The following is a 14,291-nucleotide window of genomic DNA, read 5'->3' as shown; positions in this document are numbered from 1 at the left end:
TTTGGAAACTGTGATTGGCCCCTTTGAAGAGGGCAAGGGACAGGAGATGACTATAAAAAGTCCTGAACATCTTCATCTGGGGGACTTTGGCTTGAATCTTTGGCTTGGAGCTTCGGCTGGTGACCTGCCTTTTGGAGGTGACTTGGGACATGGGCCTCAGCTTTTACTTGGGACTTGGCGCTTGGACTATTTCTTGGGTAAGTGAGTAGCTGGCTTTCCTTTCCTGGATTCTGGAGAGAGATTAGTTCCAAAGAGGCTTTCCCCTCTTAGAGGAGATTGAGTGGATGGAACACCAGGTACTCCAGTTGAGGGTTACCAAGCCCTGCCAGGCTGAGCTGAGCACCAAAGCAATATTTAGTGTGATAGGCTAGACATCTTCTCTACCCTCTTTTTGTATTTCTCTACTTTCACTCTTTCCACCTCTTTGTAATTAAAAGCAATTAAAAGTCATTGTGACTTGAGCTATAATATTTTAAATTGGTGACGACCATATTATTTTAGAATTCTTACATATTTAGTCAAAACCTTAATTTAATTCTTTACACCTTTCTCCAGTTACCTCCCCCTTCCTTTGTCTTATTCCCCTTGTGAACAGGGGATTAACTCTCCTCTGCCTGCCTTTAAATTTAAACACCAGAAGCATATACACCCCCACATTTCCTTAAGTGAGGGGAGGTCTTTAACCCACATGTCTGGGTGACAACTCAGAAATGACTAACTGCCCCCTGGGCAGTCCTAAGAAAATTCTAAAACTGTAATTGGTCTACATAAAGTGGAAGGAAGGCACAGAAGTGATGCAAAGAAAGCTCTTTAAAAATAGTTGCAACTTCCTTTGAGGGAGTCTTTCTCCTTCAAACTTGGCCTTGGAGGACCTCTGGCTTGGGACCTCACACTGCTTCTTGTAAAACTGCTTTTATATTTTCTCTTTGGATTACCATGTGGATGAGCGAAAAAGGCTCTTTTCCTGGCTCCTTAAGGAACTAGCTTCCAGAGAGGCCCTCTGTCTTGGAAGAGGTCTTGTGGCTGGAACCCTTGCTTTTCTCACCACTGGACCCTCTGACCCATGGTCCTCTGTTAGAGAGTTAACAAGCCCTGCCTGGTTTGAACCAGGCTGGAGTAATTATCTAGTGTCATAGGATAGATACCTTCTTTACCTGCTTTCTCATTTCTCTACTTTCACTCTTTCCATCTATTTTTATAAATAATACTATAAAGTCATTCTGACTTGAGTAATAATTTTGGTGACCACATTTCTCTTATATTTTGTCTAACCTTAATTTTTTAACCCATACACCCTTCTACTTATCTGTAGGGTAAGGTAGAATTCTATACTACACTGAATAGACTTGTTTTTCCCTCTGTGAGCCAGTTACAATGAAAGTAAGATAATAATCATTGCCCATCACTACTGTGAAGATTGGATTTTTCTATCTTCTGATTGTAACAATGAAGATACTTAGCTCTTCCTTTATTGTGAAGATTAAATTGTATTCCTCTGTCTACTTTTAGATCTTAATCCCCAAAGTGTTAACTCAGTATTTAAAGTAGATCTACCCATTTTTAACTACAAAAAAGTGTTAACTAACCCAAAAGGTATTAACTAACTAAAAAAGGTGTTAACCAATTTAAAAAGGTGTGAACACCCATTTCATACATTGAGTGGGCAGTCTTGGCGGGGAGCATCTGCTGTGATTGGTAGACGTAAAATTTAGGAGAGATGACACAAGAAAAAAAGGTCCTTAAATAGAGAAAACAGAGACACACAGGATGACGACTGTTAGATTCAGTCACTCAGAGTTGGACTGGAAGAGATCAGTCACTCACAGTTGGACTGGAAGAGATCAGTCACTTGGGCTTGGAGTGAAGAAGAGACACTCTGAGGAGAGACTGAAAGAATCAGACATTCAGACTTGGAGTGAAGACATGTGGCTATGGAACTGGACCCCTGGAGGATTTCGTTCAGGAGACTTCAGACTGCTTTCTTTTTAGATGGTCACCTTGGTGAATGTAATGGCTGACTTAGTTCCTTGCCCTTTCTGGAGGTGTGAGCCTCCCCATCGTCTTGAGACTCCTTTCCCTTGACTGGTGCCTGAGAGTTTCTACCTGGCTTAGAGGAAGCCAGAGGCTCGCTCCCTCTCTCTCTCTCTCTCTCTCTCTCTCTCTCTCTCTCTCTCTCTCTCTCTCTCTCTTTCTCTCTCTCTCTCTCTCTCTCTCCCCTTTTCTCTCTTCCTTAATATCTTCCCTCTACTGTAAATAAACTACCATAAATTCCATTTACTTTATTAATTCATTTCGGGATTTAGAAATCAAATACCTGGTGACCACCAATTTAAATATTCAGTCAAACCATAAAAATTCAACACTAAGCTTATCCTCCCCTCTCTATAATGATTTTTCATGCTTCTTTATGTTATATATTTTGCCCCATTCTATCACTCCCTTCCCTTTGCTCTCAGTGCAATCCTCTCTTTTACCCCTTGATTTTTTTACATAACATGAATTTATATTTCTAAGAGTCAAGCAGAACAATACAGAAGGGAGGATAATTTGAAATGAGTAAACAGTGAACAAAGAGGAATAACACACTATTAACGATCATGTGAAAGATTGTTTGAAATAACTAATAAGAAAAAGAAATACAAATCTAAATAAGTAAAGTTTCTTCTCATATCCATGAAATGATAATTGATGAAAGTTAGCAATAGGATTTGTGGAACTACAGAAAGACAGGTACATTAACATACTGCTGAGGTGAATTGAGAATTAATTAATGATGTTGTGAAATGAGGTAGGTACACTTAATTCTTGGATACTCTCTGAGAAAGATTGAAATGGCAATAGAGAGTTTGCAATTACAGTTAAAAAAAAACACAGAGTGTGTAGGGGGAAATAGCCATGTGAAGTACAGAGACCAGCAGCAAAAAAGAGTACAGAGGCAGATAATGTGGGCACGGGGATAGGTTGCTAAAGGAAGGGAAACAATGTTGGGGAAGAAGATGGGCAAGGGGAGAAGTACAGACAATCACTCACATAACTGTTGAGTTAGGAAGACTCAAGTAGCATGGACTAAAAGATTGAAGAGTGCTTGGGGGCAGGGAGGACAGGTGCTTGAGGTCTTATTTTTATAGGTTTTTTTTTTTTTTTTTGAGGAATAGAATAACTTATCTGTGCCACCTAGAGGTTAGTTTTTTTTAACATATCCAAATCATCTCAAACGTGTCAATAAAACTTTAATGTGGTTATACCATCAGTTTAACAGACCATATTATTAATCAAACTAACAGAAATCACATGATTATCTCAATAGAGGCAGAAAAAGCCCTTGACAAAATACAATAGCTATTCCTATGGAAAACACTAGAAAGCATAGGAATAGCTTAAAGTATTTAAATAAGTAGTATCTATTTAAAACCATCAGCAAGTATCATCTGCAATGAGATTAAGTTAGAAGATTTCAACTTGAAATCTGGAAACCTCAAGTTTGTCCCTGTTCCCCTGAGAATTCGCCCCAAGGGAGGTCTCAGACTTACCATATCAGACTGAATAATAAACCTTAAAATACTTTGATTATTCCAACTTAGGTGAGGCTAGCTGACCTAAGCAAATGCTAAATATCCTGTTAGTCTTAGAAGTTTTCTCCATTGTATCAGAGATCAGTTCCCAAGAAGACCAACACCTGGGCAGGGACTATCCTTTCAGTGTCTATTATAATTAGGCCACTCCCTGATACCCCAGTCCCAGGCTATGGTTCCTTTCCCAAGCCTGATTGTATCCTGTCAGTGTAGTTTGAACACTCCCATTTCCTTGTAACCCTGGTAATGTCAATCAATTATACTTCTCTATTCTCAATTCCCCCAAAAGTATGTAAGTTCCCCAAGTTCTATTGTTCTTCAGAGCCATCATCTAGCACTGTGATTTCTCCCAGGTATACTATTGCCAGTGTCAGACGTTTGGCTCTGTGTGGTTTGGGGGCACTTGATTTAGGTGAGGAGACCTAAATATTGAACACCATCCCTCTCCTGATTAAAGAGTTGGTTTTTCTGACTATTTTAGTAGTTCTGTGTTTTTTTCCAAGTTAAAGCCTGCCCACTAAAATCAGGGGTGAAGCAAGGATACCCATTATCACCTTTACTATTTAATATTGTACTATAGTGCTAGCTTTATCAATTAGAGAAAAAGAAATTGGAGGAATTAAACTTGTCAATGAAGAAGATATCAGTCTTTGCAGATAAAATGATGTAGTTAGAGAATCAACTAAAATTATTTGAATAATTAATAATTTTTAGCAAAGTTCCAGGATAAAAAACAAACCCATATAAATCATTAGCATTTCTCTCTATATTACCAACAAATTCCAGCAGTAAGAGATAGAAAGAGAAATTCCATTGAAAATAACTCAACAATACAACCCCCCCCCCAAACCTGGGAGTGTAATTGCCAAGAAAAACACTGGAATTATATGAACACAACTGCAAAATAATTTTTATACAAATAAAGCTAGATCTACACAGCTGGAAAAACATTAATTGCTCTTGGGTAGGTTGAGCAAATATAACAAAACTTGCAATTCTACCCAAATTAATTTACTTATTCATTGCCATGCCAATCAAATAACCAAAAAGTTATTGTATAGAACTAAAAAGATAACAAAAAAATTCATCTGGAAGAACAAGAGGTCAAGAATAAAAGAATTAATGAAACAAATGTGAATAAAGATGGCCCAACAGTACCAAATCTCAAACTGTAATATAAAGCAATAATCAGAAAAACACTTTGGTACAGGCTAATAAATAAAATCATGAAACAATGGAATAGGTGAGATACACAATATATAGCATTAAATGCCCATAGTAATCTAAAGTCTGATGAACCCAAATATCCCAGGTTTTGTATAAGAACAACCTATTTGATAAATAGGACAAACTTTTGGGAAAATTGGAGAACAGTATGACAGAAACTAGATATAGACCAGTATCTCACATTCTATAACAAGATAAGGTCAAAATGGGTATATAATTTAGACCCAAAGGGTGATACCATAAGCAAATTAGAGGAAAATGGAATATTTTACCTTTCAGATCTATGTAAAAGGGAAAAATCTGTGACAAAATAAGAGATAGAGAGCATTATGAGAAATAAAATAAATAATTTTAATTATATTAAATTAAAATTTTTGTAAAGACAAAAACCAGTGTAAGAAAATTAGAAGGGGAATAACAAATTGGGGAAAAAATTTTTACAGCAAATTTCTCTGATAAAGGCCCAATTTCTCAACTCTATAGAGAACTAAGTCAAATTTATAAGAATGGAATTCATTCCTCAATTGTGAAATAGTCAAATGATATAAACAAGAAATTTTCAGATGAAGAAATCAATGGTATCAAATCATATGAAAAAATATTCTAAATCACTATTGACTAGGGAAATGCAAAGTAAAATAAGTACCACTGACATGGGCACTGATCTACTAGTCTGTATTCCAAGGACATAAAACAGAGGAGGGGGAGAAAAGGGTATGCATTTATTTTTGTAGTGGCAAAGAATTGGAAATTGAAGATGTGCATCTATTGGGTAACAGGTAACAAATTGTGGTATATGATGGGGATGGAATGCTACTGTGTTATAAGGAATGATGAACAGGATGATTTCAGAAAAAGTTAGAAAGACTTTTATTGATAAATTGACTCAGGGCAGGAAGCAGAACCAGTAGACTAAAGTACATAGAAACAGCAATATCATACAATGATAATCTGCAAAAGATTTAGCTATTCTCAGCAACACAATGATGGAGGTCAATTCTGAAGGACTTGTGAGAAAGAATGCTATCCGCCTCCAGAGAAAGAATTGTTGGAGTTGGAAGAAGCAGATCAAAGTATTCTGTTTTTTGCCTTAGTTTATGTTTTTATTTTGAGGTTTGATTTCAGATTGTGATTCCCACAGGAAGTAATGCCAAAGGAAAAGTTAACTTTTCTTAAGACCAACCAAGAAAGATAGGATAAAATAACTATGTTTACATTCCAAGGGTATGTTCTATCCTGAAGGGAATAGTCCTTTATATTTATGTTCAACTCTGTCAGAAATCATTACCAAGTCATTTTGACATGGGCACTGTACCCCCCAGAAACCCAGGTGAACTATTATCAGGGAAACTCCCTCACTCCCTTGCATCATCCTGACTCTGAACTTAAAAACACCCAATGACCCCCCTAGGGTCCTGAGATGTTTATCCTCTTTGATCCTCCTCTAGATTTAAGTTGGACAAAGAGATGAATCTTTATGCTTCCAGGCAGACCCCAGTGAGAAGACCACTTCACCCCACCAAATGCCTAAGCGACTAGCACTCTAGGTCACGTTCACACCATGACGTAGCATCTGTTGTAAAGAGTATAAAATCCCTAGAACTGATGTCGTCTGGAGGACAGCTTTTCCATTCATGCTGTCCTCACAGGGAACAGTCTTTCCATTCATTCTGTCTTCCCAGAATTGCTCCCCATCTTGCTGTTCCACCTTGCTATCCTCCTGGCCATTCTCAACATTACTTTCTAAATTAATAAATTTCTCTTTTTGTTTTTAAGCTAAGTTTTGGAGTCTTTATTCTTGCAAAAGGTATCCTTCCCGAACCCCAGGGGTACACATCTGAACCTCATAACAATTTTAAATACATTTAAAAAGTCAATATAATTCAGATTTTTGCCTTACCTTTCAAAGCTTCTACTTTTTCCGACTTTCTTTTATATTCCTTTTTTATATTTCTGATTCTGAAATGAGATTAAACACTCTTGAAGTGACCTTTTCAGTAATTTAACCAATGTAAACTGCCACCTCAGAAGTACAAATAATAAAGTTTAGGAGTAGCCCTAGAAATAGTGATGCAAAGTGATGTGTTATGTGTGTGTGTGTGTGTGTGTGTGTGTGTGTGTGTGTGTGTGTGTGTGTGTGTATAATATATAATGCAAAGAAGGGATGTTTGAGATCTGTACCTTTTTCTGGGTCTTGGGCAGGTAGGCATCAAATTTTTAATCTCATTGGCATAAGGAACTTATGGTTTGTAAATGTTGTATAATCATGCAAATGGCAACTCATTTGTAATTTATAATCCTAGAGAGTGCTAAGAAATGAGCTGCCCTTGGTTACAAAATGAGTAAGTGCCAGATGTAAAACCTGAACCTAGGTTTGTCTGAATTAGAGATTTCCTGTGATTGCCATCTCTCATATTTTAAGTCTTTTTCTAATTTTCTAATTTATTAGTTTTTATTTGTTTTCTCTCAACAAAGTGTAATTGCAATGTGCTAATGCTTCTTTAGAACAATATCATCATGTATGCATCAACAAAGATTCCTAGATAACTCTTCAAGATTGCCGTTGATTGATCATATAAAGTTAGTCATATGAAACCTCTAAATTAATCACTCTTACTTATCTGTTACTCATACAACTTCATAAAATCTTTCTCTCTGTCCAGATTTGTTTTACATTTCACTACTCATGAGAATTTAATGGTAGATATTAATTTGAAGATTTTACCCACTTTAAAAATATTAAATCAGATAAACCAACATTGTGGCAACCAAAGTTTGAAGGCTATTTGCTACTCATCGAAAGACCTGCCCATTTTTATTTCTATCCTTTGCATTTGTCTTACGTAGAAATGTAGACAATTAGAGCTAGAAATAACCTTAGAAACCATTTATTCCACTTCCTGCACTTTATAAACAAGGGGACTAAAGCTTAGAAAGGTAAAGTGACTATCCAAGGTTAATGGATAAGGCATAGTATTTAGTTCCATGTCTATTGATCACATATTTAGTATTTGGGAAGTGTTTATGCCCCTCCTAAATGTTATAGGATAGAAGAAAAGCATAATACATGTGCCATGCCCATAGAAAGCTTGCAATATAGATAGGACTAGCATGTAATTATGGGAGAAAAAAATACCAAAATAGTAAGGTGATTATTTCTGCGATGAGGTTGTTAATTGCTTAGTTGGGTCTTTAAGTAAATATCATAAGGAATCAGAGAAGGGAGAGTTCAGTGTAAGCAAGAATAATCCTAAAGGCTTCATTTACAGCAAATTTCTACAATAAGCTTATCCTCAAAGAATATTTGGAATTTGAATAGGTAGGAACATAAATCATATTTTTGACATAAATCCTCTTCTATCTTTCCCAGTTTTTACAACACTAACTTCTCCAAGATTTTCTCATTTCCCTAAATCAGTCTGGCAGAATAGAGAAGTGAAGTATAATTAGCACAAGAGAAGTTCTTGTTGTAATGTACAAAAAGTATTTTTTAAAAAAGATTTCATAACAGAAACTGAATATCTAGTGACATCCACATGGGGAACAGATTTTAGTCCTTTACCACTATAGCTTTTATTTATGTTTTAAATGTTTTCAATTTATTATTTATTTACATCTAACATTCTTTTAAAAAACTTTTGGAGCTCCTAATTCTATCCTTCCATCTAACCCCCTCCCCCACCCATTGAGAAAATAAACAATATGATATAAATTGTACTTGTGAAATCATGTAAAACGTTTCCATATTAGCCATACTACAAAAAAGGCAAGAAAAAAATTGTGCTTCAGTTTTCACTCAGTGTTCTTAGGTTTTCTCTCTGGCAATAGATAGCATTTTCATCATGAGTTCTTTGGAATTGTCTTTGTTCATTGTATGAATAGGAGGAGTTGTCTTTCACAGTTGATCATCATTATATTACTGTTCCTGAGTACAGTGATCTCTTGATTGGCTCGCTCATTATGCATCAATTCATATATGTCTTTCCATGTTTTTTCTGAAACCATCTACTACATTATTTCTTATAGAACAATAATACTATATCACAATTACATATAGCTTGTTCAGCCATTTCCCAATTGATGGATGTCCTTTCACTTTCCAATTATTTGTACCATAAAAAAAGCTGCTATAAATACTTTTGTACATATAGGTCCTTTTTCTTTTTTCACTGATTTTTCTTCTTTTTAGTAGTGCTATTGTTGGGTCAAAAGGTAGGAATAATTTTATCATCCTTTGGCCCTAGTGTCAAATTATTCTCTAGACTGGTGAAACTAATTAGTTCACAATTCTACCAACAATGTATTAATGCCCCAATTTTTTCCACATCCTTTCCAGTCCAGTGATCCCTCACCTATTGTGGGAGTAACCTTTATTTTATTATATTTACTATATATAATATATATATAATTAATTTTATTATTTACATATATTTTAAAGCTTTATAAATCCTTCCCACTCCCCTATAAGCCTTTTCCACACTCTTATAAACACTTCCGATGCTCTTAGAAACTTTTCTTTCAGAAGTCTTAGAGGTTCAGAATGTTTGGGTGGCAAAGAGCTTCAAATTCAAACTTTTATGAAAACTTCCACAACACCACAGAGAAACACTATGCCCTGTGATGAGACTTCGGAGTGAAGTGGATTAGGAGAGATGATGGACATTGTGAATTTTAAAATCTCCATCTTGCCTGATCTTGCACCCAAAACTGTGCACACCCACACTACACGGGCATGTGCTAGTCAATGACAAATCAGAAATAACTAACTGCCCACCTGGGCTGTCCTAAACCAAGCTTGAGCCACCATTGGCATTTGTGAGGCACAGGAAGTGACGGAGAAAGCAGCCTCTGGAATTCGCTCACTTCCTGTGGACAGGGCAAGACACCAGTTGGTGTGAGGAGCTTTAACAGGGAGGAGGCCCGCAGACAGCTTCCCTTCAGATCGGTCACGTGAGTCAAGGACTGATTCCTTCCACCTTGGCCCTTTGGGCCTAAACGCCCTCTGCCTTGGTCAGAGGTTGAGTAACCCCTTTCCTTTTTCTCCTCTCTCCTTCTCTCCCTCTCCTTTTCCCTATGCCCATTGTGATTAAACCTCATAAACTCCATTCTGACTTGAGTGTTTCATTTTAGGAATTTCATAAGTAAATTCCTTGGTGGCCATAGTTTTAATATTATAACAATCCTTAAAGGTAATATTTTAACCATAACAATATATAGGCACAGTGCAGAAGAGTAAACAGACTGATGCTACAGTCACTGAGCCAATCAGTGCCCAGGATATAGAACACAGTGCTGTGGTTGGTCACCTTTCATTCCATCAGCCAATAGTGTGCAGGTTAAAAAACCTTCCATACAGTGAAGCCTGGATATAGTGAGGGACGTCTGTATTTGTCATTTGCCCTTTCTTTCATGTTTGACAATCTGATAAGTGTGAGGTAGTACTTCAGAGTGCTTTCAATTTGTGTTCCTTCTAATTAGTAGTTATTTAGAGCCTTTGGGTCATATGACTATGGGTGGTTTTTATTCCTTCTTCCTCAGAATACAGCCTAGTCATATAATTTGATGACTTATCAATTAGAGAATGTCTCACATAAATATAAAATTTGTAAATCTTATAAATTTAACTCAACTGATTATATATTTGAGAATTAAGGACTTTGTCAGAGAAATTTGTTGCAAATTCCCCCTCTCCAGTCCCATGTTTTTTTCCTGTTTTCTTTCTCATTTTGGCTACATTGATATCATCTGTGCCTTTAAACATTTGGATATTCTGCATTTGAGGCATATATATTTAGTTTTGATATTACTTCATTGCTTATTGTACATATTAAGAAAATGTAGTTTCCTTGATCATTTCTTTTGAACAGGTCTATTCTGGTTTTATCTGAGATCATGATAGCTAACCTTGCCTTTTTTTATCTCAATGGAAGTATAATAGATTTTGTTCCAGCCTCATTATTTAAACTCTATGTAGGTTTCTGGTTACTGCCTCCTTTAATCTGCCCAATCTTTTATTACACACTTCTTTATATTGTCCCTTTCTCCATCTATTCCCTTGGTGTAAGAGAGAGGGATTTTCAAAAGAGAAGAAGATGCAAAAGAAGGAAATCTGACACAATGACACAATGTGTCAGAATGTGTCAGAAATGACACAATGAAACAAAAAACAGTTAATGCAGAGGGCAAGTCAGAAAGGAAGTGACCCAGAGTTCCAGAGAAGGAACAGGGGCTGTGAGAACTGAGAAACTGCATGCTTCAACTCCATTCTTTCAGCTGAGAGCCTGACAGAAGGTCTCAAAGGCTGGAGGTTCCCCCTTTGGACACCAACAACTTCCTAGAGATCCTTGGAAACCTGTTACTCAATTCAATTCAACATAATAGATTGGACTTTGAAAAAAAAAAGCCATCTACTGAGGAAATTCTCTCTAAGAATTTTCTCCACTAATTGTCTTGAACTTTAGCAATAACAAGATTAGCTCAAGAATAGGGAAAATCACCAGCTGATCAGAAAAGGGGTCAAGGCTTAGAGCCTGGACCCCAATATTTGTGGGGGGGTCAGTCTGGCAATTTTAGGGATTCCTGCCACCCACTTTCCTTATCCAACCCTCTTATTTCCCCTTCCCTGAGTGATTCTCCATTAAAGAGTTATTATATAGATCAGGTCTGCCTACTTTCTGACATCAAAGAAGGGAACTGAAGATTTGGGGAGAATTATACCTCTCCCCAAAAAGGAGGATTAGCTCAAGACTAGGGTTGGAGAGTGAAACCAGATCTCAAAGGGAAAGTGGGAGTTGGGGTATAGGGACATCCAGAGGCAGGAAATTCTCTCCTGCCTCTCACAGAACAGCTAAGACCACAAAGGGAGGCAGTGGGTCATTTTTCTAAACTCTCTCCTCCAGTCCTTAACTTCTACCTCCCCAACCAAATCTCTGAGGAGACATAGGGAACAAACTGAGATTGTCTTCACCAAAGGAAAGAGAGGGGAAGATCAACTTCTCCCCTCTCAGTCTTTCAACCCCTTCTCTACCTTTCATTCAATTCACCAATGTAGGGGGGAGTAACCTCCCTGACTGGCCATATGTTACATTGGGTTTTTGAATTTTTTCTGGAGCTTGAGATCAATTTCCATTTTTCTTTGAAATTTTGCATGTGGTTGCTTGGATCTCTCCATCTCCTGTGGTTCTGTGCTTTGCTTTTTGTCACCATAGAAATTTTTGAGGCTTAAATGCTTCTTTTGCTGTTTGTTCATTTTCCCAATCTTTTATTTTTTTTAAAACTTGTGGATCAGTAATTCTGTAAGGGGCTTGCTAATTCTGTCTCCTCTGCTACTGGTTTACAGAGATCAGCACTGTGAGCTATTTTGCCCTGGGGCTAGATCTTCACCTCAGCTTGGCAGGTTTGAAAGGGCCCAGGGAGAAGGACTTCCAGGGCTCACAGTGGACTGGTGCCAGGGCTTGGAACTTTTGGGTCTGAATTGCTCTTTTGTTGGTGTAGCCTATGTCCTGGGATCCTAAAATTAGCCTATCCCCAGGTGTGAAACCTGGCACAGTAGGTGGTGATGGTGGTGGTTGGACAGCTTTCCTTTGTGTGCTTTGCTTCTAGTTCCCCCTTATCCCTTAAAAATCAACTCTCTGCCTACCTTTCAAGTTGTGTTTAGTGGGAGAGTCCCCTGACTCCATCTTGCTGTTGGTTTTTGACCCATATCATTTTGAAGTGCTTTTAAAAGATTGATTTGGAGGAATTTTGCTGCTACTTAGCTGCCATCTTGGCCTCAAGCTCTCTATATTTTAGATAGGGAACCTCTATCCACGCACTCTAAATTTTTCCCCAATATATGATAGGTGATATGTTCCCTGTTTTTCTAATTTGGTTATGCTATCTCCTTTTATGTCTAATTCATTTATCCATTTTGAATATATCTTGTTAAATTATTTAAGATACTGATTTATATCTAGTTTCAGCCTGATTGCTTTCTAGTTTTCCCAAAATTTTTTATCAAATAGCGAATTCTTACTCCAAAAGCTTGGGTCTTTAATTTTGACAAACAAAAGGTTGCTAAAATCTTTTATGACTGTTTGTGGTATGTCTTTTCTGTTGTACTGATCTACTTTTCTATGTCTTACACAGTACCAAATAGTTATGATAATTACTGTTTTATAATACAGTTCAAAATATGGTACCTCTAAGCCTCCTTCCTTTTTCATTTTTTCATTAATTCCTTTGATATTTTTGACCTTTTGTTTTTCCAAGTTAATTTTGTTATTATTTTTTCTAGTTCACTAAAATAATTGTTAATTAATGATGTTTATTTTAATAACAAATTTCCTCATTAGTTTTTCAAAATTTTATGATCCAGATTGTCTCTCTACCTATTTCCCTCCCCACTTTCAGAGTTGGCAAGCAACTCAATTGGGGTTATACATGTATTGTCATGCAAAACATGTTTCTTTATTATTCATTTTTAAGTGAATGATATTATAAAACCTCCAAACATATACCCAAATGAGCAAGCGATAAATTGTATGTTTCCATTTGCATTCTTACTCCAATAGTTCTTTTTCTGGAGGTGGATAACATTCTTTTCCATAAGTCCCTCACAATTGTTCTAGATCATTGTATTGCTGTTAATATAGCTATGTCTATCACATTGGATTGTTCCACAATATTCTTGTTACTGTGTATAATTTTTTTTGGTTCTACTTATTTCACTCTGCATCAGTTCCTATAGTTCTTTCTGGCTTTTTCTGAAATAATCCTGTTCATCCTTCTTTATACTACAATAGTATTCCTTCACCATTATATGCCAGAATTTTGGCCATTACCCAATTGAGGGACATTCCTTTAGTTTCCAATTCTTTGCCACCACAAAAAGAGTAATTATAATTACTTTTATACAAACAGATCCTTTCCCATTTAAAAAATCTCTTTGGGATACAGACCTAATAGTGATATTATTGGATCAAAGGGTATGCATTCTTTTATAACCATTTGGGCATGATTCCAGAATGGTTGGATGAGTTCATAAATCCAGCAGCATTGCATTAGTGTCCCAATTTTTCCAAATTCCCTCCAACATTTATCATTTTCCTTTATTGTCAAATTGGCTAGTCTGATAGGTATGAAGTTCAGGGTTGTATTAATTTGCATTCCTCTAATAAAGAGTGATTTAGACTATGTTTTCATATAATTATTGATAGCTTTGAAATCATCTGAAACTACCTATTTATTTCCTTTGAACACTTATCAATTGGGAAATAACTTGGATTCTTATAAATTTGATTTAGTTCTTTCTGTATTTGAGAGATGAGACCTTTATCAGAGAAATTGTTGTAAAATTTTTTTCCTGGTTTGTTGCTCCCCTTCTAATCTTGGTTACATTGGCTTTGTTTGTACAAAAAGAGTCTTTTAATTTAGTATAATAAAAATTATTTATTTTCTATATAATAATATTCTCTATCTCTTTTTTATGATAAATTCTTCCCTTCTCAATAG

At 36.4% G+C, this 14,291-nt stretch overlaps 1 protein-coding gene across 4 annotated transcripts in view; it reads right to left on the bottom strand.

The window, feature by feature from the left end:
- Positions 1-14,291, bottom strand: part of LOC100029133 (ABC-type organic anion transporter ABCA8-like) — a 118,179-nt gene that overhangs the window by 77,462 nt on the left and 26,426 nt on the right. For all 4 annotated transcript variants that reach the window (XM_056817241.1, XM_056817240.1, XM_056817242.1 and 1 more), the window contains one exon: positions 6,700-6,758. In XM_056817241.1, the coding sequence (XP_056673219.1) occupies positions 6,700-6,758 (59 nt within the window). The remainder of the gene's footprint in view (positions 1-6,699; positions 6,759-14,291) is intronic.

The sequence above is a fragment of the Monodelphis domestica genome, chromosome 2 (assembly GCF_027887165.1).
Source record: "Monodelphis domestica isolate mMonDom1 chromosome 2, mMonDom1.pri, whole genome shotgun sequence".
Taxonomy (NCBI): domain Eukaryota; kingdom Metazoa; phylum Chordata; class Mammalia; order Didelphimorphia; family Didelphidae; genus Monodelphis; species Monodelphis domestica.
Note: the sequence above shows the minus strand (reverse complement) of the source record. Positions and strands in the feature narration are given on the sequence as shown.